This window comes from Prionailurus bengalensis, chromosome A3, assembly GCF_016509475.1.
Source record: "Prionailurus bengalensis isolate Pbe53 chromosome A3, Fcat_Pben_1.1_paternal_pri, whole genome shotgun sequence".
In the NCBI taxonomy this organism is placed as follows: Eukaryota; Metazoa; Chordata; class Mammalia; order Carnivora; family Felidae; genus Prionailurus; species Prionailurus bengalensis.
The window spans coordinates 14,713,406-14,739,970 of record NC_057354.1 but is presented as its reverse complement, the minus strand read 5'-3'; the positions used below and the strand labels follow the sequence as shown (position 1 = coordinate 14,739,970).

Here is a 26,565-nt window from a genome sequence, read left to right as displayed (position 1 = left end):
CCTCCCTCTCTCTCTGTCCCTCGCTCTCTCTCTCTGTCCCTCCCCTGCTCATGCTCTGTCTCTCTCCGTCTCTCAATAATAAACAAACGTGAAAAAACAACTAAAAAAAGAGAAAAGAAAAAAGTTCTCATGGTCAAGCACATTTGGGAAGCATTGGGTGAAATAAGGTTTCTTTTCTGCAGAACTTTCCAGAGAGGCTGCAGTACGCTCTAAAAGCAGCGTGGCTCTCAGAGGGGCCAGGAGAAGGTATGGCTTTTACTGAATGCATTTGACCATGGAATTCTTTATTTTAGTGTTCTTTTTCATGCAGGGATCCTAGTTTCTGTCTCTGGGCTTATGGATGAGTCATTCCGAGGGACAGAGAACTCTTCCCTTCAATGCCATTCTTCTGTCCCACTGCCCAGGGTGGACACATGGAGCCGTGACCGGACTCAGGGCACGCTCTGACTTGTCACCCATGAGCAGGTGTGGGTTTTCCTTCTCATCGGTGTAGCATGGACTGAGTCCTGACTCTGAGCCCTGAGTCCATCAGGCTCCACGTTCCTTGGGGGCAGAAGTCGCGTCTGAGGCCTAGCTCGGGGGATACTGTTGAGTGAGTAGATATCCGAGCAGCTGGTCTGAGACATGGGCGCTGAGACACCTGGCTTCCCCCCACCCCCTTAACCCAACTGGCTGTGTGACCTTTGAGCAGATTGTTTTTGGGTGTCCCTGGCCGTCTGATCTCCCTGTCGTCAAATGTGGATCGACCCCTCAGTCCTGTTCATCCTGAGGTGCTGGGTCAAGCCGGGTGTGCGGGGGCGATTTCCAAAGTACGACCTGTGTGACGAAAGCAGGGACGGTGGCCGCAGTCTGTCTCCTGGCCCGGGGCTGGGATGTGACAAACACTCAAGGGCTCTGTTGACTGAGGGCCCTCGTTGAGTCAGGCCCTGTCCCTGGAGCCTGTCACACATCCTTCTTGTCCAGGGCTCCTCACAGCACTTCGAGAAGACGGTCTTATCCATGTTTGATGAGTGAGAAAACTGACGATCGGAGAGGTGACGCGGCTTACCCAAGGTCCCCAGCTGGATTTGAACCTGTCTCTGTCTGACTCCAGCCCTGTTTTTTTTCTCTCCACTCCCGACTTATTGGCTCCTATGTCACCACCTTAACCTTCCCTCTCTCTTTTTTGGGCAGGGAGATGAAATGGGTTATGAAGAAATGTTAGTGGTAGATGGACTGTTGGTCCCACTGTCCCGTCATTGGCTACATGTTGGCAGCGACAAGGGCCACTGTTTGTTGGGCGTCTACATGTGCCTGGTGCTGAGCTGCTGCTTTGGATCCCTGATTCTTCCCACGGAGTCCTCCCTCACCCCCATTTTAGAGGTGTGGAGACTGAGGCCTGGAGTGTTTCTGTGATCTGTTCAAGCACATGCGACTGGGGAACAGATGGCCAACGCTGGTCTGATTGCAGAACTTTGCTGTTTCCCCCTATTTTCGGGCTGTGGTGCAATCCATAGCCTTGAATAGGGGACCCCGGTCTGGGAGGAGTGTCCCGTCTCCTCCTTGCCCCAGTGTCTGTCACATCAGGTCCCCTGCAGCAGCTACCAGTGGGGTCCCCCCCACCAGGCAAGCTGTGAGCCTCTGGGCCTCTCCTTCCCCACCCATCCCTGTGCCTGCCTCCCCGTGGGCCCTGTCCTTGTCACTTGGCACACCATCATGGTTGCAAACAGTGAAGAATGATGGCAGGGCTTTGGCCCAGCGTCTCCAAGGTCTCTGTTTAATATACAGGGAGGCCAGAAGAGGAGACGAGGGAGTGAGGACTGACATTCCGGATTGATGCGGAGCTGTTTACACCTGAGCCTCCCTCAGAAGGCGGCCTCCGGAAGGCAGGCTCAGCCAGCCTGTTCCTCTCCCCGGGGCCCAGCTCCCCTGCCAGGGTGACGCCGTCACCGCCAGTCAAAGCCGCGTTCCCGAGCGTGGCGTTCAAGGCTCCTTGTATCTGGACTCCGGCCTCCCTGTCTCTCCAGCCTCATCCTTTGCTTGCTCATTTATTTTTAAAAACGCTTATTGATCACTTGGGTGCCTCGGCAGTGTTCTAGGTACTGAAGACGCGGCAGAGACCGGAATAGATAAAGCCTTTGCCCTCCTGGGAGAAACGGACAGTAGGCAAGTTAGTTATACATCGAAAAACGTTATTCTGGGAAGGGGGCGTCTAGGCTTCACCGGATGCCAAAGGCTTCAGGGTCCCAGATGGGGGGGGCTCCCGGGGGAAAGAAGAATGCAGAGGAGCGGAGCCGGGGGTGGAAGGGTCAGGAGGGCCTCTCGGGGGAGGTGATATTCGGGCGGTGACCTGAAGGAGGCAGAGACACTGCCACACAAAAGTTCTGAGCGAAATTCATTCTGGGCCGAGGGAACAGCAAGTCTAGGGGCTTTGAGTGGGGAGGGGCCAGGAGGCCGGCGTGGCTGGAGCAAAGTGACCACCAGGGTAGAGGATGGGGAGGGAAGGGGCCACATCAAGCGAGGGCTTGATGAGGCCTTGGTAAGCCTTGAGGCTTCGTTCTTAGCGGGGAAGCCACTGCAGGGTGCTGAGCAGAGGACCGCATTCCAATTGATGGAGCAGGGGGCCACTTTGGAGGTTGAGCAGAGAAGGGAGCACTGAGCAGTGAGCCAGAGGGGAGCAGGAGACTAAGTGCGAGGCCCCTGCAGTCTTCCAGGGACCGAGGGTGGCCGCTTGGACCAGGGCAGGGATGGGAGAGGCGGTCCCATCCGGGAGATATTTTGAGGCAAGAGCCGACAGGACTTAGACTGAGAGAGCCCGGAGCTTTCACACCTCTGTGCTTCAGCGTCTGCTCACCCCCCGCCCCCTGGGCCGTGCCTTCCTGTGGCTTCAAACCTCTACCCCAGAACCTTCTGATTCTCCACCATGTGGCAGAGCCGGCTAGCAATCTACTCTTACCCAGTTCCCCCTCCTTTCCTACTAACAGATCCCCAGCATGATCTGGGAGAGCGATGTGCCCACCACAGGTCTCCGCCTCCTTCCAGCTGGGAGGTGCCACAACAGGTGATAGGAAGTCACGGGGTGTGGCCTCCAGGGACAGGCTTTCATAGGAGGTGCACTCAGCCTTTGGCCCCTCTTCTTCCTCTTTCTTCCTCCCAGGAACAGGGACATGATGGCCAGAGCCCCTTCCCCCAACAGCTTTTTAGAGACCGTGAGGGAAATGTCAAGGACATGACAATAACCTCAACTCCGATGTCCTTGGGGGCTGGACCTCTATCAAAACTCATCTTGAGAAAGATCAAACCTTTGTGGATTCAAGCCACTGTCGTTGCATCTCTGTTACTAGCAGTAGGATAAAATTCCCACCTGATATGACCCCAACCCAACTGCCCATTGGATGTGTCCGTCTGAATAACACAAGCCCCTCGGGCTTAGCATGTCTGATGCTGGGTCTGCCAGCTTTCTCTCAAGGAACTTCTGACTGGGGAGTCCAGACATCTGGGAGAAAAGAGAACTAACCGTACAAGAGCTGCATCTGTTCACCCACCTCCCACCTTTCTATTTATCCATCCACTTTTATATCAACCTATCCATCCATTCATCCATCCGTCCATCCACCCTTCTGTTTGTCTGTGCATCCGTGTATCTGACAAACTGCTTTTTTTTTTTTTTAAATGTTTATTTACTTTTGAGAGAGAGACCAAGTATGAGCAGGGGCGGGGGAGAGAGAGAGAGGGAGACACAGAATCCGCAGCAGGCTCCAGGCTCCGAGCTGTCAGCACAGAGCCTGACGCGGGGCTCGAACTCACGAGCCGCGAGATCATAACCGGAGCCGAAGTCGGACGCTCCACCCACTGAGCCACCCAGGCGGCCCTGACAAACTTTTATCAAGCATCTACCGTGTACCAGGCCCTGTGCTAGACCCAGGAGATAGAGATGCGAATAACATATTTTATTTGATGCCTGGTTGCTCCTACACGAGCAGAATATCTGTGGGAGGATGCACCAGAGGCTGGAAACCATGTCTGTCCCCACAGAGGGGGACTGGGCACCAGGAGACAGGGATATGTATTCCTTTTGAACCCTCTGAATTTCGCATCCTGCGTTTGTGCTATCTAAACATTCTAAAATTAAAAAATATACGCACATCTCATCTGGATTTTCGGAATTTGCTTTGCTCCTGAAAGGATTTGAGGCACTTACGAGAATACACAGAGATGAACAGATGCTACCCTGCTGACGGGGGGTTGACAGTCTCGTGGGGAAGAGAGAGGAGCAGACAATTCCAATATCGTGTCCCACAAGGGGCAGCGGGCTGCAGGATGCTACTTGGCAGGGTCTTGAATGGTCCTGGGGGGGGCACTCAGCCATGGCCCCCCAGGCAATGACCTGGCACAGGCACCTTTATCTTGTCGCTGTCCGGGCTTGAAAACGAAGATGCCTACCTGCGGAACTTAGATGGATGGCCGAGACCCCCTCCCTTCCAAGTTCAGGCCCTTCTTCTCCTTCTTCTTCCTCCTCCCCCTCTTCTTCTTTCTTTAACATTTATTATTGAGAGACAGAGAGACACAGAGCATGAGCAGGTGAAGGGGAGAGAGAGAGACAGACACAGATTCCGAAGCAGGCTCCAGGCTCGGAGCTGTCAGCACAGAGTCCGACGCGGGGCTCAAACCCACCAACCGCGAGATCATGACCTGAGCCGAAGTTGGTTGCCCAACCGACTGAGCCACCCAGGTGCCCCCAAGTTCAGGCACTTCTGTGAGCTGACCCCTAAAGTCACTGAGCCACACTTATGTCCTTATGCCCAGGTCAGGGATGGCCGGAAAAGTGGCCCATGGCTGGGGAAACACCCACCTTCATTGCCCGTGTGTTGTCGGTGTGCTTATTCTTCACCTCGCACCTCTGGGCCTGGGCGTGAAGGCCCCGAGTACAGGAGGGAACTTGTCTCTGGGGCCCTGATGTCCAGCACGGCTGTGACCTCTGGCTGGGAAGCGAGGGCTGGGGCTGAGGAGGGGCAGGAGCCGAGCAGGGGGGAGAGAGGACCAGCCAGGCTGCTTGGAGAATGCGGTCTTTTTCTGAGCAGCCCTTTGAAATCGAGCAAGAATAACTTTAAACAATAAGATGCTTCTCTCTCTCCCCCTCGGCTGTTGCCCAGGCAACGCCAGAGTGCTCAACAACTGTTTAGTTTTTTAAGAAACCAAATCCCCCTCCCTTTGGTCAGCTACCGCCAGGAAGATGAAGAGGCAGCGTAGGCGCCCCTGGCGGCCCATTGTGTGGGAACCCGGGTCAGCCGCCTGCAGCAGTGACATTTAAATCTGACGCTACATATTATATATGAACCTGGAGCCGCACTCCTCAGTGGCTTGTGCTCCCTAACCGGGGGAGGCTTCAATCTCCCGCCCCAGACTCTTTGCCTGCATGTGGCTCTGACAGTTTGGGGGTCACTGCAGAGGCTGATTGCCGCCTGCAAAGCGGCGGGCGGCAGCGTGGGTGTTGGGAGGCGATCTGTCCCCAACCCTCTGCATCACCTCACCCAGGAGAGTCCTCGTCAGGCCAGAGGTCACTGTGTCCACGCAGGGCAGTGTTTAGCCTCCAGAGGCTCTCCTAAAATCCCTGCCTTTGTGGAACTTTGACCATTAACACCAGCAGCTCACCTACTTTACATTTTCCTGCTGGTGGCGTGGGACTGAGGCCCATTATCTCTGTGGGGCCTCCAACAACCCAGCGGGGGAGGTTTTTGGCCTCCCCAGGTTACACAGAAATCCAGGTGGCAGGGAGTCCTGAAAGAAGGCTACTGGGGGCTACACACTTAAAAAACACAGCTCCGTAGGGCCGTGCAAGGAGGTGGATGTTACCATGAACCCACTTTATCGGAAGTGGGAACTGAGGCTCCAGGGGCTGACATGACAGCTGGCGGATATGGCAGGATTTGGACTTGGGCGGGCTCAAGTTCAGAGCCTGCGCTCCTCTGTCCCACCCCAGACGGCCTTGGTGAGGCTCTGTGATCTGGGGAGACAGATGGGCAGATCTTCCTCTGGCTCCTGGGACATGGCCAATGGGCTCTTCTGGAGGGGCGACTGGCTCCCTGCTTTCCTTCTGGAAGGAAAGTGGTGAGCTTCGGCGTCGAGGAGTTCTGGATTCGAGGTCCTAAGGCAAGCCAGAGAGCGTATTTAGCCCCCCACCCCTGGCTTATCTGTAAGATGCAGTGCAGTGGGGAAAAGATAGTAGCTGCCAATCAGGGAGAGGCTTCCCTGCGGGAGGCAGCCTGCTCACACATATTCCCTCATTTAATCATCCAGTGACTCCTGACACAGGTATTCTCTCCATTTTCAGATGAAGAGCTGGAGACCCGGGGAGGCGGAGCCTCTGGCCCAAAGTCACGGTTACACGTGAGAGCTCCTGAAGATAAACCACAGGGCCAGGTCCTGGCACTTAGTAGGTGCAGGGCAGGTGCGGGCTCCAGTCTCCCAGGAAGAGAAACAGAGGGGTTCCGTCGCCTGGGAAACAAAACTGTGGGACAAAGTTAAATTTAGAAGAGCCAGACCGGGTTAGAACAAGCCCCGTATCCAGCTCAGCCGCAGAAGCAGGTCGGGAAATTGGCTTCAGCCACGACAAAAACCTAGAAGTCTGGACACTCGTGAAATGAACCAGGCCGCAGTGGGGGAGGGCGGCTGCGGGGCGGCCGACCGGGCTGAGCGAAGGAGCCCCCACCTGGGTCAGGTGGCCTTGCCTGGCCTGGCCCCGGGAGTCCCAGCAGTGACAAGGCAGGGCGCCACATCCGGGCTGACACCTCCGCCCCCGCGGCCGTTCCCCCGCGGACAGGACAGCGGCAGAAGGGAGGTCCCCCTCCGCTTCCCACCTCCTCCCCAAGAAAGCCCGGTCCCCGCCCAGCCCGCATGGCTCGTTTAGCACCGCTAAGTGGCAAGCCCGGAGGGGCGGCGGCGGGAGGGGCCGGGTAATGAACTCCTATTGGCTTCCTTCACAAGATCACTGCCTTAATTTACGAGGCCTGAGCGACTCTCATTTCCCCAGTGCGCGTTGAGTAATTAACTATTAATAAAAGCATTACCGAGTTAACCACGGGGGCATGTTTAATTCATGGGGCAGCCCTGGAACAGGACGGGAGGCTTTGGCTCAGTGGGGGATTCCTCCCAGAGCAAAATATTGCCAGCGGGAGCCTGACCCCCGAGCCAGTCTCTCTGCCATCCTGGACGCCCCTCACCAGGGGATGCCAGCATCCCCTCCAGAGCGGGACTTGGGAGGTATGAATCCCAGTGGAGACGGCTCCTTGCTGTGATGGGGAGCTAGCAAGTGACCTTGGGCAAGTCACTTGGGCTCTCTGAGCCTGTTTGTCATCTGGAAAACGGGGTGGTCGATGACACTGACCTCCCAGGGGTGGACTGCAGGTGTGAAGGAAGTCACTCACATTTTTCTTGTGTCTTTGAATCAGCTCTCCTCCCTGCCTGGTATGCTTTACTCCTTGTCTGTGGGGCAATTCCTATTTAATCTTCAAGGCTTTAGTCTTCAAAAGGGTCAGCTTCCCCCGAGAATCTTTACTCTCCTCCTGCCCCAGGCAGAATTGGTTGCTCCCCTTTGTCCTTCCCATACATTCTATTATGGAATCCATCCATCCACCCACATACACACCCACCCATCCACTCATCCACCCACCCATGCATCCATCCACCCATCCATCCACCCATCCATCCATCCACCCACCCACCCATCCAGGCATCCATCCATCCACCCACCCACCCATCCAGGCATCCACCCAGGCATCCATCCACCCACCTGCCCACCCATCCATCCACCCACCCATCCATCCACCCATCCATTCACCCATCCACTCATTCATATTTATTGAGTAGCTATAGTTTGCATCTCTGATTATGTTGTTTTGAAGTTATGGATAAACCTGGCTCTCCTGAGACGAGTGGCTCTTGTCTTTTGGGGGTCAGGGTCACTCCCCCAGAAAAACGCACATATGCACATATATGCCTTGTAGCCTCCCTCTTCAAAGATTTCTGGTCGTCACTGAAGTTGGGCTGTGGACCCCGATGTGGCAGGTGCTGTGCAGTGCTGCTCAGATCCCTCTTTGGGATTGAAAGACTGATTCCCCAGCTGCTGGGGCTGGGGTCGTGGCTGGAAGATAGCCAGCCCTCTTTGGAGACCGTGCTGATTGGAAGAAAACTGCCTCACCCGAAGTCATGCCTTTTACCAGGGGTAGGCCCACTGTGTCACTGTTCCAGTGACAGATCAATGTGGACCTGCAAAGGCCCGAACCTCTCACGCCCACGTGAGCTAAGTCCGCAGGGTTATTCCCTCCCCAGAACTCTCTGTCCAGACTGCTTCAAAGCTGGGCTGCTTCTGCCCAGACCTTCGTCCTGCTCCTCCCTTCTGCAGGTGTTTTTCCCAAGAGCACTTTCTAAACAACATCCTACACACCAATCTCCAGCTCCGAGTCTACTTCCCAGGGAACCCAGTGGATTAAAAAGCGCTGGGGAAGTTGTCTGAGGACAGTGTCAGTGTCTTCGTGACTTCTGCGTCTCCCGCAGCTCTCACCGGCCGGGGTGCACCGTGGATGCTCCAGAAACATGTACAGGATACATCTTAGTGCATTTTCTCCTGGTTCTCTGCTCTGTCTTCCTGTTGTCCCAGAGAGAGAGTTCTCAGGACACCCAGGAGAAAGGGACAGACGGCCCTGCCAGCAGGATGCCAGTGGGACCAGAGCTGTGGGCCTGTTTCTGGGAAATGTACTAGTTGCCAACGAAGCCGTAAATAACCATGGGAACAGAAGTCAGGCTAATTGGTTGCTACAAAGCGGGGGCAAAGGGGCCTGGAGGATGTCAGGCTCTGTGGTTGGGGTGAAGGCCCCCGGGAACGGCTGGGAGGCTGGAGGACAGCAGGGATGCGTGGTGCCGGTTGGGGGAGGGCAGCGTGTTCTTGCAGGGGAATCATTTAGAAGCTACACCGAGGTCTCCAGAACCTGGAAAATCCCCTTCGGTTTCCACTATTGGAAATTCCTTCACAGAACAAATATCTATTAAGTACCTCCACTGCGCCAGGCGTTGTAGGAAGGATGGAGACCTCGAGGGGCCAGGGGCTTCCATACTGACTCCTCTCCCTTGTTTCGTCACCCGGCAAGTATGGTACACCCTCGACGCCGACGGGTGCTAAGTGGTCACTAGGATGTGCCCAGCACCATGCTAACTGCCTTACTTATGGACTCTGTTTCATCTGTGTAAGAGCTTCATTAAGAGATATGGATTATTATTCTTAACAGACGAGGAGACCGGCTCAGAGGGGATCAGCAACGTGCCTGAGACACACGCCTCATCACAGGGCTGCGAGGAGATAAAAATCCAAGTCGGGGGTGGGGGGGGGGGCGAGGCTGCTTTTAGTCACCGTGGTGCTAAAACCTCCACCAGCTTCCTTCCCACAGCTATGAAATAGGTACAATCGGTCCCTATTGCACTGGGCTGTTGGGGACAAAGGGCCTATACGAGAGGCCCGGAGGGTGCCCAGTGTAGGTGCATTCTGTTCTCCTCCCCAGTTCCCTCGTCCCCTGTCTCAAAGCTCCCCCGGGACCGGGAGGAAGGGTGGCCCCATTTGCTCTCTCTCCAAGGACACACATCCCTAGTCCAAGTCCGGCACAGCACCCGGCACGCGGCCAGCGCTCGCCGAGTGTGGCTGACCCACATGGATGATCTGTGAGTCCCAACCGTGTCCTTTGGATTGCAAGCTGGGGACCCCTCTCGGTCCAACATTACTCAGTGAGGCAGAAAGCTGTGGCCACCACCACAAAGACAATTCTCTTGGTGCCCAGAGGACTCCACTCTCAGGCCACTGGGATTTTCAGGCTTCTCTCAGCGGAAAGAGGCCGAAAGAAACGAAGGCGGCCCCCGAGCCCAGGCAGGGCAGGTGTCTCCCACAGGCAAACCCAGCTGGCTCTCATCCCCACCATGAACCCCAACTGCAGACATCTTCACGTATCGGGGGCATTAACCTTCCTTCCACCGCAGGCTCTGGGGAGAGACGGTGGGCATGTAAGCACTTAAAACTTGAACCTGCGGGTCAGCCCTCCTTCCTCCCTCCCTCCTCCGCAGAAGCTCAGGAGTCGGAGGCTGCATGGGGACAGACGCCACAGCCTTGGAGAGACAAGTCACATCCTCAGCTTCCCTCAACCTGTTCGAGCACCGAGTTGCCATGGCGACGCTGCAGCCCTGAGATGCATTGGCTGCAGCTAGCATGGGTGCTTCTAGGGCTCAAAGCAGAGTGGACGAGGTCTGGCCTCGTGGGCCAGGGCCGGGGGGGGGGGGGGGGGGGAGAGCCCTCCTCTAGGCTCAGCTGGTAATTGCTGCTAAGTGAGGGGCTGTCATTGAACCCAATATGCAGGCACCCTGTAATTACCGCACCAGACAGCGGGTGCTTACTCCCTGCGTGGGGAGAGGGGGACGGAGGGGGAGCAGACAGGAAGCTCTCATCCACCTGAGCCGGCGGGGCCGTGGCAGGCTCTCTCCAGCAGCGGCGGGAGGCCCCCAGCCCCTCCTCTCTGCTGGCTCTCCCCAGTCATCCGTCATCCGGTGTGGAACACTGTCGCCTTTAATCCTGGCCTCTGAGCTTGTAGAATCCGAGGGGGGCAGAGGTGCAGACACAGATAAGGCACCACCTCAGGGGAGCTCTTGGTGTTGTCCCCCTCGTTTCCAGAGGAAGCGTGTCTGCATCGTGCTGCCCTGCTGGAGGCAGCTGTCGTTGTAGTTCTGGCACGCCTGGGTGGCTCGGTTGGTTGAGGTCTGACTTCGGGTCAGGTCACGATCTTGCAGTTCAAGAGTTCAAGCCCCGCGTGTGCTGACAGCTCAGAGCCCGGAGCCTGCTTCAGATTCTGGGTCTCCCTCTCCCTCTCCCTGCCTCTCCTCTCCCCACCCCCGTTTGCGCTTGGTCTCTCAAAAATAAAACATTTAAAAAAATCTTGTTCTAGTTCCTCTGGAGCCTGGAGGTTCTGAGGACCTCAGGCTAGTCACTGCCCCTCCTAAGCCTCAGTTTCCTTTGCTGTACAACCAGAAGGTGGGTCTCAATCATTCTTAAGGGTTTTTCTACAGCAGGGGTTGGCAAGCCAGAGGCCACAAGCTGAATCCCGTTTTTGTAGGGTTTTGCTGGAACGCAGCCACACCCTCTTGCTCCGGTGTCCCTGTCTGGTGTCCCTGTCTGCTTTCCGGCTACAATGGCAGACCTGAGTAGCTGTGATAGGGACTATGAGGCCCTTTACAGAAAGTTCGCGGACCTGTTTCTAAAGTATCGATGTTTCCCTAGGCTTAACCGAGGAAGCTTCTGTCACTTCGATGTGATGAGAACAACTCATTAACAAGCCCTATCCTGGTCCCCACCCACAGACACCACAGTCCTCTTCCAAGGACCCCAGCCTGGATTTGGAGAGCGGAGGCAGGCGGGGTGGTGCCGAGGCGCCGCGTGGTGCAATGGCGCCACCTGCTGTGAGTGCCTGAAAACACTTCTGCCTGGAAGTACTTGTCCCCAGGAGGGGCTGGGGGGTGGGGGTGGGGGCGGTGGGGGAGGAGCCGGCTCCCGCACCGTCCTCCCCATTTTATGAAGGCCGCGGCGGCGTAGAGGGGCGACCTGGCCTGACTGGTCCAAGGTAGGGGGAGCAGGAAGCTCAGGTCCCGGAGGCTCGGAGGCCACTCCAGCTACGTTCCGCGGGCACAGACTTGGCATACAGACCTGGCGGTGAATCCTCGTTCCATCACTCATTTGGGGTCTCGGTTCCACGGCTGTTGAAAGCATTCTCAAAACAAACACGTAACATCTGTTACCAATTCGGACTCAATCTTCTGAATAACTCTGAAATAATTCTTCCCATTGCACGGGTTAAAACACTGTGGTACAGAGAGTTTAAGTAATTCGCTGAAGGTCACAGAGCTAGCGACAGTCAGGATTCAAATCCAGGCTATGAAAGCACTACACGCCCCAGAACACCACTCTATACATTTTTTTCCTGCCTGCAGGTGTGCTGGGGCCCCAAGAGAGGGCCCAGGGGCCCAGAGGAACCCAAGAGATGCAGGGAAGCCTGGAGTCTGCCCAGTCATCTGCAGAAGCCCCAGCCAGGAACGAGAGTGAGGCCCCCGCCACCCCCTCCTGCCCCTGTGCCTCCAGGCAACACGAAGTGGCCGGCGGACCGTAAATCCTTTATTTCCAAACTATAAATAGATCTGCTCTCTGAGAAAAGACACTGTCCAGGTGATGAGGCTCCAGCCTCTCCTTCTCCCCTTCCCAAGCGCTCCGCAGTCTAAACCCAGTGCCCCAAGAAACCCGCTGTGCCCCGGAAAGCACCACCTTGGCCGCCAGAGCCTGGCAAGTGGCCGAGGACCGCCCATTCCCTCGTCCCGCTGGGCCTCCAGCACGGCCTCGGCCCTGCTCTGGCCCAACGCGCACCCCGCAGTCTCCTCAGCTCCCCGAGCGAGCCCCGCCAGGCGGTCGCGCGCTCCCCAAGGCCCGGCCTGGGAGAGGCCTGGCCCGCTGCTCCCCAGCTGCCGCGAAGGGCCCCCTGGGTCCCCGAGCTGCTGTGAGGTGTGAGGGTGGGGAGAGGCCTGCCTCCAAGCTGGTCTCCCGGCTGGTCACTGCTGCCCCTGGGCCACGAAGTACGCCTCTTCCTCCTCATTGTCGTCCTCCTCTGGCTGCCCGCTCCGGAGCAGCAGCTCCAGGTCGGGGTGGGAGCCCAGCCCCTTCGAGGGCTTAGGGCCCCCATCACCTGGAGACAGAGAGAAGCCAGCTGCAGACCACTCGTGCTTTCCTCGGCGTGCCCCGATGGGGGTGTTGAGTCGCCTAGGCCCCCACCCACTCCCCGCCCGCTCCCAGGACACTGCCTGTCTTCTCGGAGTGACGGTGGCAGGATCGCCGGGCTTACTCCCTGGCGGAGGGGCGGCTGACGCAGAGGCGGCTGAGCGTGCGGACCGCCACCGGGCTGGAACCGCCTGTGGGCATGCCGAGGGCCACCTGCCTCTTCCTGGCTGGGTGGCTGGGGACCCAGGGCCGGGTCGAGGGGAGAGCAGAGGGACTGAGTCACGAGGAGAACACCTTCAGAAAAGAGGCCTCGGGAAGGGGCTCCGGTTTACCTCTGGAGTGCAGGGCTTTGAGAGCAACGTGCAGGGATATGCCCGAGAGGCAGAGGGCGAAGCCCAGCCAGTTCAGGAGGCTGATCTGGTCCCCCAGCAGGTGAGCTGCCAGCAGCAGAGTGCAGACCTCCTGAGGGCAGACAGGCGGGAAGGGCAAGTGATCAGGAGGAGGAGGTGGCCCCTTTGCCAGGAAGGTGGACGGCAAGGCCACCACCACAGGGGAGAGCCTGACCTGCCCGAACTCCCGGGGCCTGGGCGGGCTGGCCAGCTGGGCAAAAAAGAGGCTTCCCTGCGCCCAGAAGATCAGGCCTGCCCGCAGGGCTTTCCTCCCTTCGCGCCGCTAAGATTCGACAAAGCAGATGTTTGCATAGTTGTCGCGTCAGGGCTACGAGGGGGGCAAACCAAACTCAGGGCTGGGAGCAGAGCGCCTGGCCCACAGCCCTGTCCGCAGGAATAAAGGGCGGCCACACCTGCGGATGGACAGACCAACAACGCCACAGGAGAATGCAGTGTCACAGGGCTCCGCGGGACACACGCTGGCCACAGGGCTCTTCACGTGGTGGCTGTCATACATAGTGGCTGCAAATGGGGCTGGTGGGACGGCTCATTCTGAGAACCACAGCTCACGCCTCGTCTAAGCCCCTTGGGGAGACTTACGGTTCTGGGTTTGGGCAGCACTAGTCCAGCACCTGTGTCTGCTTAGTCAAGGTGAAACTGCACCGCCCCACGGCCCTGAGCAGGGTGGGGTGAGAGGCGGCAGGGGAGGGGGAAGCTGAGAGCAGAGGCATGCGTGTGGCCAGGCAGCAGTAAAGGCAAGACAGGCAAACACAGGGCACTCATGCCTAGCACTGTCCCTTACTCTGACCACGGCAGGCATCACCAATCAATCACCGAACTCTCTCCCCATGAGTCTGGATGGGGCTTCTCAACCCAACTGCAGGCCACGGCCAGGCAGCCAGAGTCGGCATTCACGGTAAAATGAGAATGTGTCCCAGGCCTGGTGGTCCGAATCCCAGCTCGGCCACACACTGGCTGGGCATCTGTGGGTAGATCAGCCCACCTGTGGAACGGGGATGACCGCCCTTACCCCCCAGAGCTGCGGCCACGATGGGAGTTACAGACAGGAGCACGGCACACGGCACCCTAACGAGGCACTTCCGTCTCCTCTGCAGGGCCCTGGGGCACGGGAGCTGGGACCGAGGCTGCACTCTAAGACAGGACCGGGGCCATCCCCAAGTCTGTACCTTAAAAATGCCAGCAATGGAGAGAGTGAGGCTGGAGGTTCTGGAGACCAGGAGGAACTCGGAGAAGCCCAAACCGAAGGCGAGAATCCCGCCAAGGAAGAGGCTCCCTAGTACCCGCAGGAGCAGCCCTGTGTCCTGGAAACGGAAGATTTTCTCAGACGTGGACAAATGGAGACCTGAAAGCAGAGGGGGGAGACAGCGGGAGGCCGCGTCCTGGGTGAGCCTGCCTGGGTGGCCTCACCCTGCCCGGCGAGCAGAAGAGCCAGCACTGTTGCAGCCACGCCCCCTGAGCACCTGCAGACTGGCCGAGGCCCAGAGGACAGGACAGGCAGGGAAGAGAACCCTGCGGCAGATGGCCTGACACTTGGGGGGCCGGGGAAGCAGTGATGGTTCCCAGAGAGTCTCACAGGGAGCCACGTGGAGGGCTTCCGAGCCACTGGGCTCGGGTAGAGAGCACGGCACTTCACAGAACATCGGCCGGAAACACCTGTCCTTCCCACGGTATGTACCTGTCTTTGGGAAGGAGGGTGACTTCATGTGGCCCTTGCTGCTGTGGTTAAGAGAGGAGGCGGGCAGCCCACCCCGTGAGGACTGTCAATGCCCTGGGCCACCTACCAACAGGGACGAGTCTTATCCTCACAAACCTTCCCCGCTTTAATCCCGGTCTTGCTATCACCCAGCTGTGGCACTAGGTTGAGATGTGTCCTCTTTCCAGGACCAGTTTCCCCGGTGATAAAATGAGAGCATTTCGACAAGCCCAGCGTTTCTCAGAAAGTAGAATGTGACAAACAGTTCTCAGAAAGTATACACATACACGCAAATATAGGACAAAGCATTCTAAAGACACCCGCATGGGCACCCACACACCAAAGTTTGCTCGACTTCCAGAGGATTCCCGGCCCTCCAACACCAACCCTCTGAGAGAGTGATTTTGCAGGTCTGTCTGCACAAGAACGGCCCGAGCTAGGCACAGCAGAGACACTTGGGGGCGGGGGGGGGGGGGTGGCGGGGATGGAGGGTGGCCAGGCACTTGGGAGATTTTTGGAGGGAAGCACCAAAGAAATGCAGAGTGACGGTCCCTCCCAGGCAAACAGCCTCACGATGTAGGACATCTTGTCTGGTGCTGGGCTCAGCAGTACCGCAAAGGCGTCGGCAAATTGAAGGGAATTCGGGAAAGAGCAACATAAGTAATGAAGGCGCTTGGGGGATTAATTTACCAGAAAAGATTAAAGGAGCTAAATCCACGCAGCTTTGCTAAGTGACGACTATCAGGGCTTTCGGATGAGGGTCTGCGGAGACGGGGAGCAGTGTAAACAGCCAGGACAGGAGGCGGCGGCTGTGGGCATGGGGGGCATAAGGAATGGGGGGGGGGGAGGGGAGACATTAAAAAGGAGAAAAACGAGGCTGCAGAAGTTTCCTGGACAACGGGGCTGCAGAATAATTTTCTCAGAGAGGTTTGAGACGCTTCACTGCTTGAAACTGAAATGGATGTGGGACAGAATGCTCTGAAATGACCCTGAGGACAGAAAGGACTCTGGGAGGAAGGAGAAACAGACAGGCGACAAAGACTAATCTCAAAACATGGGAGGAAGGAAGGACATGGAGTGCACTGCCAGCCTAGACCATTCTCCCTGCCTCGCCTCGCCTCTCCCCTCTCCGGGAGGCAATGGTGGGCGGGACTGCTCACCGGCCCAGACTCCCGTACAAGGGCTGGCCGCACAAAGTCCGGCACACTCCCCCTGTCCCAACCTACTGTTCCGCCACCAACGGCCTGTCAAAGTCCCATCCAGCCTCCAAAATACGTTGCCTGGTAAGCCTTTCTGACTTGGCTTTCCACCCTAGCATCCTGAAATAATTCATGGCCTTCCGTTCCTTCTAAGAGACAGAACACATCATGGTTAACACGAAGGACTTGGAAGCCAGCTGCTGGAACCAAATGCTGGCTTGTTTATGAACCACAGGACCTTGGGCAAGGTTATCTTCTCCCCACTTGTTTCTTTAACTTGCGCGATGGGCATAATGATAGTACGGCCATGTGGGGTTTTGGGGCGTATGAGTTAGTATGTTTAAAATGATCAGAAGAGCCTGGCACACCTGTCCGCATCCATTGTCATCATCATCTGCTGTCTTTCATACACACTTTCTGTGTAAGCATTTATCATGCTGGATTCCAGCCATCCGGTTTAATGTCTGTCTGGCCCTTGAACCAGGCACTACCAAGGGACGGACTACACCTCTGATGTCTGTAAACTCTGCAGCTACCACAGGGCTGGGCTCAGAGCAGGGACCGGGGATCTGTTGTACCGAGGGGCCGCCAAGATGGATGACCGAACCTACCTTCAAATATGGCAAAGAGAGGGAAGAGCCCCAGAAACATGAGTGGCTGCAGGTGGAACATGGTGTCAATGGGGTTCTGGAGCCCTGCAGAATGGGGACACGGGTGAGCTGCCAGGCCTGGCCTGGCCTGCCCCCACCCTGCCCGGTGCCCCCAGGCCCCTCTCTCACCAAGTTCGGCCTTCTGCAGGAGCATCTGGGTTAGGGTCCAGCGGATGCCGCCGATGAACGAGGCCCCCAGCACCAAGGCAAAGCCCTCCACGTTGAACTGTGTGGACTTGTAGGTGAACATGAAGAGGCCCCCGGCGATGAGGAGGACCACCAGGACCAGCGCTGCGCGCTATTAGGATGAGGAGCAGTGGCAACTAACTGTGGGCTCTTGAGTTCCTCAAACCTGGAGCTTAGGCTCGGTAGCCATGTTGGCTGACCCCGAGGCAGGAAACCCTTCTCCCCCTCGACCTTGGGGGTCCCGGCCAGCAACTTCCCATCAATGTAGGCACGGCTGACGTTCAGTAGACATGTACCCTGCATCCCTCCTTGATCTAAACTTCTTTAGCGCTTTCCTTTGGTTATAGCAAAGGGCCAGCTGTGCCTGGTCCCTGACCTTGAACCCTTTCTCCTTTGGTCATTCTTTTGGTCATTCCACCTGCCACGCCAGTTGCTAAGTATTATCAGCAGTGGCCTGTCCTAGGTCCTTCCTCAGTGACAGGAGTTACTGCCACCTGGGCTCGTTTCCTCTGTCACATACAGTGATTAGCTACTGCCCAGTCCTCCCTTTTATTCTTAGCATCCGTGGGGGTAGGAGGGACCAGGGGAGCTGAGGCCTCACCAGCTCCTCCAGCTTGAAGATCAGCGAGAAGATCAGGATGAAGAGGACAGCGGAGGACTTGGTCATCGTGTACCTGCAAGGACAAAGTACCCACGATGCACCGCCAGGGCTCAGGGCTCAGACCCGCCACCAGGAGAGGAGCCCACGGACACTGCTGGAAAAGGCGGGAGGCCGGGGGACCTCTGATTTCCCTGAGGGCAGCTGGCTCTGCTCAGGGCAGCCGGGCAATCTGGGTACAGAAGACCACGGGAAGGCAGCCTGAGTCATCTGGACTGATGACGTGACCTTTAATCAGAAGAAATCTCGGCCTAAGAGGACTCTTGCTACCGCCAGAGAGAAAAGGCCGCGGGTTGGACGCTGAGCTCACTGAGTCCTATTATACCTGCTCCTCCGTGGAGACCGGGATAAGGAAGGAAGGAGGAGAGGAGAAAAAGAAGGCAAAGGCTGTGCTCCCTGAAGTGCAGAGTCAGAGATGAGAGAGGACGGTCACACCTGCCCTTCTGCGCAGCCACAGGCACCACACACCGGTCAGTGCCCTCTCTCCCCTGCATACGGTCACCACTCTGAGTCCCTGGCTCCCCCCGGGGCCGCCGGGCAGGCAGGCACAGCACCCCTGCGAGCCAAGTTTACCGCAGGGGCTGTCAGCTTCCCAGAGAGCCGCTGGGTGTCAGGAAGGAGCGGAGATCAAGGGCCGGTCCCAGAGAGGGGTACGGCGCTGGCCCGCCGGCAGGGTGCGCGCGAAAGGCTGGACGGAGGTGGCGGGGTGTGGCCGGTACTCACAGCGAGACGGTGATGTAGAGGAAGCTCCAGTTGGACAAGCCCACGTCAAGCGCTGTTGCCAGTGCTGTGGAGACAGGGGCGCCCCCGGACATGCAGCCAGGGCAGGCCGGCACGCGAGCGCCGGCTGTTCAGACACCTCCGAGAGGCCCCCGAGCGCTCCCTGCTTTGCCCTGAACACCCCGGCTTTCTCTGGGGCCCTCGGGCCTTCCTCTCACAGCAGCTGAAGGGTCAACTCCTGGCCACAAAACGCAGGGGGTTCCGCTCCAGCTTTAGGACTGGGGAGTTCCCAGTGGCTAAACACGGCGAATGTGTGAATGTCCCCTCCCTCAGGATAGAGGCACACTCGTCCTGGAGGCCCGGGTCCTCCAGGGTCTGTCCCTGCCACCCCCTCATTTCTCCCACTTCCTCTCACCAGCGCTGAGTCTCGGCGTCCAGGGACGCTTTCGGTTCCCTTTCAGACCCGCACACGCACTGAAGCCTCGGCCTCTGTAGCCCAAGCTCTGGGAAGCCTCCCGCTGGGCCTGGGCTGGTGCCTCTGGGCTCCCAGGCACCCCTCATCATCCCACTACCGCCAGGACAGGGACGGGACTCTGCTCACTGCCGCCTCCAGGGCAGGTGTCGGCTCAGCGTACACATCGAAGGGCCAGACAACGACAAGGCCATTGCTGCCTCCATGTGCACGAGAGTGCGAGCACTGTGCGTATGTGGGAGGCGGGGGGCTGCGGAGTGCATAAGAGGCAGAAGAGGGCTGGGCTGGGGGGGGAGGCAGGAAGAGAGGAGCGGGAGGGCCTAAGCTCCGAGACACCAAGCCCTGTGTTCTTGGCCTGTGGCTTTCCAAGTGCCCTCCTCTGCCCCGGCCCCAGGCAGGCCTGTACCTGTGGGAGCTACTCTCCTGAGGTAGTCCGTCCAGCTCAGCACCACGCGGGCCCTGTGGCTGGAGCACTGAACCAGCGCCCTGGACAGGGCAGAGAACAGGAAGATCACGGCCAGGTGCAGCATCGTCATGAAGAGGGGGAAGTGGAAGCTCTACGGAGCCCAAAGCACAGACCGCCCAGCACGGGTTACAGCCTGCCCGCAGCCCGTCCCCCCGTCCGGTGGCAGCGACGCCAACCGGGTGGCTCCCGAGGGTCTGCAGCTGCCCAGGGGCTTTCACCCACGTTATAATCACTGGAGACAAGAGACGTGTGGTTCCAATTTCAGAAGTCACACAGACAGCAGGTGGCGGGCACGGCGCCGTCCCCACCGCCCTCGGCCTCCTGCTGAGGCCCCTCCCCAGGAAGGGCCTGTGCGGCCGGCTCAGCTGCACCGGTCGTGAAAACCCCGAAACGCTTCTCCACTGGCCGGTGAGCAGCTGCCTCCTTAAACCTCCCTAGTGCCCCCAAGCATCCTCAGTCCTCCCCCTTTCCCGGTTTCCCCTCCCTCCGCCCGTTTGAGGGGAAGCCTTGGCACGGTGGGGCTCTAGGGCCCGGTCCCATCACCAGCGTGACTGGCTTCCAGTCTGACTGGCTGAAGCCTGTGCTGTCCTGTTGCTAAACATTAGGGGTCGCTGTAGCCACGGCCACAGTCACCTGCCACCCAGCCCCCTGCCCGGCAAGGACCCCATTACCTTGGTGAGCCATTTGTTGTAGAAGGTGATGCCGATGGAGAAGCAGTAATAGAGGAGGACCAGCCCCAGAGTCAACACCGCCTTCCACACAAAGGCCACGTCGAAGGCCCACCTCCCCATCCGGGGAAGCCACAACCCCCTAGCTCTGGGTCGGTGGGAGCCTCTCCCGAAGACAGCCGGCAGGAAGGGCCGGCCAAGCTGGGCCACAACTTTCAACAGGAAGGTCTCCTGGCCGGAAGAGTCCTCTTTGCCTCCATGATTCAGAATCGTCCACGGAGCCCCAGGCAGAGTCCTCACCTAAGGGGCTGGTGGCCCAGGCCAACCCTCTCCATGATTAAGTGGACGCAGGGCTCACACGTCCCCAGGGCGGAGACTAGAAGAATGGAAAGGAAAGGGGGCTGTCTGACCGGTCCACCCCACCCCTGCCCGCAGGGGGCAGGCCAGAGTGGACTCAGCAGGAGCAGGAAGGGGCCCAAGCCCAGCACAGGCGCTCACGGGAGCTCCAATCACGTCAGCTCTGTCGCCTCGAGCCGTTCTCCGTGAATTGCCACCAAAGTGACCTTTTAAGAACGTAAATCTGATCATGTCAGATCAGACGTCGGCCCTTCAGTGGCTCCCAGTGCTCTTATGATAAAGACCAAAAGCCTTTCTGTCCGCTAAGACGGCCTGATCTGTCCCTGCTGGGCTCTGTCCCCATCCCACCGGCCACCTCAGCTCCCCAAACACACAGGCTCTTTCCTACCACCTGAAGGAATGGACCTGCCACCCTTCTCCATTCCTGTCTCACCTGGTCCTAGTCAACTTCAGCTCAAATGTCACTTCCTTGGGGGCTACCCCGTGATGGGGCTGCTCTCACGGCCCCCTACTTTTCCTTCAGTGCCCTTGTGCGGGGCGTGGTCATCTGAGTGACGTCTCTGTCCCCTGGGAGGCTGTGAGTTCTGTGAAGACAGGGACCACCGTGCCCCTTAGTCTTATGCCCACTGGGCACATCGTGAGTTGTCCATACGGTTCGATGACTCAGCGCAAGACACCGGGCACTTGGTTCTCTGGGGGCTGATCTGGTCTTTGAGGCGTTAAAAATGGATCAGGAAACCAACACCTCCCTGCCCCCAGCCTCTAACAAGCACTCCCCTAGTCGCCGTGCCCGCCTGAGGCTCTTGCCAAACCTCACCGCTCCCAGCCTATCGATGCAGGCGACTCTAGTGAGTGTCCAGAGCATGTGGGCTCTGCGGACACCGGGCGGACCCAGGTCCCGAGCTATCCCGCCCGTTGCTTCATCTGTGCGTCCCTCCGGTCCCCATCTCCTCCTCAGAGAGGTTCCCAACCTGCTCCAGTGCCGCCACCTTCTTCAAGCCTTCCTAGAACCATCTGCTCAGACATCTACTTTCCCCACCCCCAGCCCTTTCCGAAAGGAGGAAGTGCATTCAATTCTGGACAGGGAAGCCGGGTTATCGTTTCCCCTCCCCCAAGGCGAGGTGGGAGCCAGCACAAGGTTTTGCCCAGAGGATACCCCCCCCCCCCCCGGGCTGCTGTTCTCTCCAGGGGAGCTTTGGAACCTGCCGGTGGTATTTTGGGGGAATTCTCCTAGCTTTTTTTTTTTTCAAGTTTATTTATTTATATTGATAGAGAGGGCATGTGAGCAGGGGAGGAGCAGAGAGAGAGAGAGAGGGAGAGAGAGAGAATCCCAAGCAGGATCCATTGTCAGCACAGAGTCTGACGTGGGGCTCCAACTCATGAACCGTGAGATCATGACCTGAGCCGAAACCAAGAGCCAGTCAGGCGCCCCAGAACCCTCCTAGCTTTTAGTGGGGGGTGGAGGAGGGGGAAGACAGTCCACATAACTAAGACTCACTCTGGATCCTTTGTAGGGTAGAAGACTTACTTAAAATTACCTGAATCTAGAACCCAACTCTGTGTGTGTGTGTGTGTGTGTGTGTGTGTGTGTGCGTGCGCATGCACGCTTTTAAATAAATTCTACCCCCAACGTGGGGCTCCAACTCATGACCCCAAGATCCAGGGTTGCACGCTGTACTGACTGAGCCAGCCAGGTGTCCCCAGACCCCAACTGTCTTACATGTGACACAGAGCAGTCTTTCCGTGGTTCCACAATGCACTGAAATTCGTTTGCCACGTACACCGAGGAGACGGCACTGCTTTTGATAAACGGTTTGGAGAAACCACGACATCCACAGCAATGGCACACGTGGTGTTTGAGCTGTCACGCTCAAACGTGGCTGGGGCACTGAGCACAGGAGCTACCGCGTTCCCGGGGGTTCTGTGGGGTGGTGAAAGCATGGACTGCTTCCTCGCGGCTTCTAGCATCCTCGGACTCGGGAACTTACACATCGAAACACATTTTATTGCCGATTACCTTTTATTAGCAATAAGCTGACATCTCCCCAGCGTGTAGCCCTCCCTCTGACCTCGTCGTCAACTCCAGAGGAATAGCCAGTGGCCGACTGTCTGTCCGCACCTGGATGCCTAGTGTCCGGCACCCACCCCTAGCCTGCCCAGCACGGACTCCTGTTTCCCAGCAGGCGTCCAAACCTGCCCCTCCTCCCACCGCAGCCAGTGACACCTCCGTCCACCTAGGGGCTCAGGCCACAAATCTCGCCCCCAGCCTGATTCCTCTCTCCTTCGGCCCACGTGCCATCGGCAAGTACTGTCACCTCAGGCTTCAAAAACATCCCCGATCTGGTCACATCTCCTGTCCTCCGCCACTGCCCTCCGGGCCGCCATCCTCTCCCCCCACCACACGATGCGCAGTCTCCTCCACTTCTCCCCACATCTCCTGCAGGTCAGGCTCCTGCCTGCCCAGCTGGGGAGTGGAGCACACGGGCACCAAACCTACACCTAACGGGTCTTAAGGCCCACACGCTTTCCCTATACCTAGGTTTCTCAATCTTGGCATTACGGACAGGTGGGGCCAGATCATGCTCTGTGCCCTGTGGGATGTCTAGGAACGTTCCTGGTCTCCATCTACTAGGTGCCCATAACGGCCCCTCATCCTCAGCTGTGACAACCAAAAATGTCTCCAGACGGGGCCAGAGGCCATGGGGAGCAAAACCGCTCCCTGCTGAGAACATGCCTGCTTACACCGCACAGGCAACCACACGGCGTTATATCCTCTAGCACTCGCTCCCCAGGGTTCCCCACCCACGGCTCCCAAGCCAGGGCAGTCGACACATTTCCGTGAGTCAACTTCTTGCATCTTCTGCTTTTGGTGCAGTTCCCATTCCAACGCTGCGATCTGTGCACCCCGCCTCCCCGCCCTGTTCACGGCCTACCCTGCCTTCACCAGTCCAGGTCCTCCACCTCCAAAAAGTCCCCATGACTACCCCAGCCCGGTCTCCAAGTTAATAACACTCATTCTCTTATCATGAGCCACCTAACCCCAAACACAAGATCAGACTGCAGCCGGAAGGGCTCTTGGAACTCATCTGGCCACTTACTCAATGTGCATTTATCAAGTGCCACTGTATACCCAGCCCTGGAGACAGAGATAGGTAACTGGTAAGATCCCTGCCTTTCTTTTAGGATAAGGGAAACCAGCCTGAAAGGGGCAAATGCTCTTTTTCAAATCACATTTGCCAAGAAAGGAATTCTATGTCGGCCTTACTTTTCCCCAGGGGGCAGCCTGGCTGGGAGCGGCAGCCCGCTCAGGGGAGGGCACCGTAGCACCTGGCCCCCCTCACTCTGTGTGGCTGTAACCTGGGCAGTGCAGTTTAGCGCTTGCAAGTGTGGGCTTGGAGTGAGAAAGACCTGGGATCCAGTCTTGGCTCCTTTACTACCTGGTGGCCTCTGAATTACCTGAACGCTGGACCTCAGTTTCCACAACAGTGTATCCACGACAGAGGATAAACTCATCTGCCTCTTGGGAGAGGAGTCAAGAGCATCGAGTCCAAAACTGGATGCTGGTTTGTGGCAGCAGCCGCTTGCACCCCCTCCTGGCTCCTTTACAACAAACTCCCCCAGGGCCCCGTGTCCTGCCATCCCTACTCCTTCCCAGTCCGAGTCACCACCCCCTCCTCCTGGCTGCCCCTCCGAGGATCAAGTCTCTGCTTCCCTCAGCACCTTACACAACTGACCACCTCCTCCTCCGCGGAAAACCTCTTGGCTGCCACACCACACTGTCCTGTATTTTCTTCCTTTCTTGGACTCCTTTTCCGAACTCCCTGCCTTCTTCGCTGGCTCCTTCTCATCAACCAACCTGTAAAAGTTGGCCGCCTGAGCACTGGACCCTGGCTTCTCTTCTCTTCATTCTTGGGTCATCTCATCCCATCCGATGGACATTCCAGTGATTTCTAAATCCTTTTCATTTGCCCTACCCTCTTCTGCCAGCTCCTTGGTAGTTCCACTCAAGATACCTCAAACTGAAGGTGCCCCCAACCTATACCATCAGCGAATGCATAACCTGGTTACTTACGTGCAAGCCCCCAAATCAACGATGAGCTCATCCTTGCCCACTCTTTCCCTCCTTCCTCAAACCTTATCCTGTCCGTTCCTGCTCTCATATCCCTGTGGCCCAGCTGCCTTCGCCTCGGTGGGGGCCGGCAGCCTCAGCCACGCTGATTTCTCACCTAGCGGCTGCAGCAGTCCCCTAACTAGTGTCCTCGCTTCCTCCTCCTGACAGCCTGGAGTCCACGAGGCAGGGCAGCAGGGGCGAAGGCTTAAAACACAGAAAGCACGCCACGCCCTCCCAGGGCGAATCCCAACCCCCGAGCGGGCCCGCGGGGGAAGGCCTCCCACCATCTGGCCTCTGCCGGTGTCTGTCCCGGTGCCGCGGCCGCCGCCACGCTGGCCCCTGGCCGCTCGCCAAACCCATCCCGCCCGTGTCGTTCTTTGCACTCGCCGTTCCCTCCTCCCTAGACCTTTGCTCGGCCGAACCCTCCTCAAGGGTCCGCGACTCGGGCTCCCGGCACCTCCCACCACCTGACGTTGCCCTGTTTGCCCACGTGTTTACTGCGCGCCCCGCACTCCCACCCCGCCGCGGGCAGAGGCCTCTCGGCGGCCCGGGCCGCGTCCGCGCAGTTCCCGCCTGGCTCCGGCCCCGGGACGTCGCGCGGGGCGCAGGCAGCGCCGGGAAACGCGCGGCGGGCGGCCGGGCAGGGCGCGTGGAGGCCTCGCCCCCTCCACGGCGCCGACACTGCGACCCGGAAGGGACAGAAGCCGGAGCGCGCTGCGCCGCGCAGAGCCCGGCCGAGACCCCACTCCCCGGCCCGGGCCGGCCGGCCCCGCCCTCGGGAGCGCGCGCGGGCCCCGCCGCGCGCCCACTTACCTCGGTCCCGGGAGCTACGGTCCGGATCCCCCCGCCGGAAGTGCGAGGCCGAGCGCCGCCGCGAAGGGTGTGAACTTCCGCCAGAAGCCGCCGAGGGGCGGGACCGACCGCCGGCTGCCGGCCGCCGGCGGGGCGGGGCGGGGCGGGGCGGGGCGGGGCGGGGCGGGGCTCCGGGGGTGGGGCCTCCAGCATTGTCAGCCGCGCTTGCCCTCGATCCCGGCTCCGAGCAGCCCTTCGTGGTGTGGTCGCTTGCGTCTCCGCCGCCCAATAATCGGCCTCGCTCTGGACACCAGTCAGTGCCTGCTGGGGAGCCATGCGCACCGGGGGCAGCCAGAAAATAGCGTCCTGTTTACGTCTATTGAACAGATTAATTTACCTTATTCCAGCCCGGTGCTGTGCCAGGCAGCCATGGAACCACGAAGATAAATCTCTCATGGGCTTTTTCTTCTGAGAACTCGTCAGCTGGGGAGTGATAACTCAGGGGCATTAAAATTTAGGACTTAGAAGATCCATGGGAGATGATAAATAATAAACATTTATGAAACATTTTGTGTGCCTGAAACTTAAAAAAATGTTTTTTAAGTTTACTTAGAGAGAGAGCAACCTGCAGAGGGGCAGAGAGAGGCACAGAGAACGAATCCCAAGCAGGCTCCACACTGCCAGTGCGGACGGGATGCAGGGCTCCAACCCACGAACTGCGAGATCATGACCTTAGCCCAAATCCAGTCAGATGCTTAACGGATTGAGCCTCCCAGGCACCCCTGAAACTTTTTTTTAATGTTTATTTATTTTGAGAGAGAGAGGGGAAATCCCAAGCAGCCTCAGTGCTGTCAGGTGCCTCCTGAGGTGGAGTTCGAACCCACAAACCATGAGATCGTGACCGGAGCTGAAATCGAGAGCTCAGCCGACTGAGCCACCCAGGCATCTCCCCTGCCTGAAACTTTCTAAGAATTACCTCAATTTCCACAGGTTGAGTAGGAGGGGTGGGGAATGTCCTGGGCACAGGAAATAGGAGGAGAGGGGAAGACTGGAGCCTGGCTGTAGCCCAGTTGCTTATAAGGAGACTTAACCAAAGCTATGGTTGGAAAAGTAGCTAAGGGGCAGGTTGCAGTGGTCTCAAAAACGCCAGCTAAGGAGTTCAGATCTCACTCATCTTGCAGGATGGATGAGAAGAGGCAGAGGCAAGAACCCTTAGGAGGTCAGGGCAGGCTAGGGTTGCAGACTGAGGCCCAGTTTAGGACTTTTTGTCCTCCCTTCCCAGTGCTTCCTCGGCTCTCTTTTAACACTGGCTGCAAACGCGGATCCCGGTGTGTGACTTCCCTGGCCCCTCTGAAAAGAAGGCTCAAGACCTGGGTGCGAGCAGCGCGTTCTGCAAACCGCTGCCACTCCCAGC

At 58.2% G+C, this 26,565-nt stretch overlaps 1 protein-coding gene across 3 annotated transcripts; it reads right to left on the bottom strand.

Annotated features, from left to right (window-relative positions):
* Positions 1-12,162: 12,162 nt before the first annotated feature.
* SLC35C2 (solute carrier family 35 member C2) lies at positions 12,163-25,294 on the bottom strand. Of its 3 annotated transcripts, XM_043553806.1 has the most exons (10): positions 25,173-25,294; positions 19,895-20,267; positions 19,164-19,314; positions 18,289-18,352; positions 17,509-17,581; positions 16,851-17,019; positions 16,683-16,766; positions 14,346-14,521; positions 13,102-13,231; positions 12,163-12,737 (listed from the first exon to the last, which is right to left on the bottom strand). In XM_043553806.1, exons 2-10 carry the CDS (start codon positions 20,012-20,014, stop codon positions 12,604-12,606), a joined length of 1,101 nt encoding a protein of 366 aa, XP_043409741.1. In that variant the 5' UTR covers positions 20,015-20,267; positions 25,173-25,294; the 3' UTR covers positions 12,163-12,603. The 3 variants fall into 3 exon arrangements, with proteins under 3 accessions (XP_043409741.1, XP_043409742.1, XP_043409740.1); XM_043553807.1 differs by lacking the exon at positions 19,164-19,314; XM_043553805.1 differs by lacking the exon at positions 12,163-12,737 and having other exon boundaries at positions 13,114-14,521.
* Between the last annotated feature and the right edge of the window lie 1,271 nt (positions 25,295-26,565).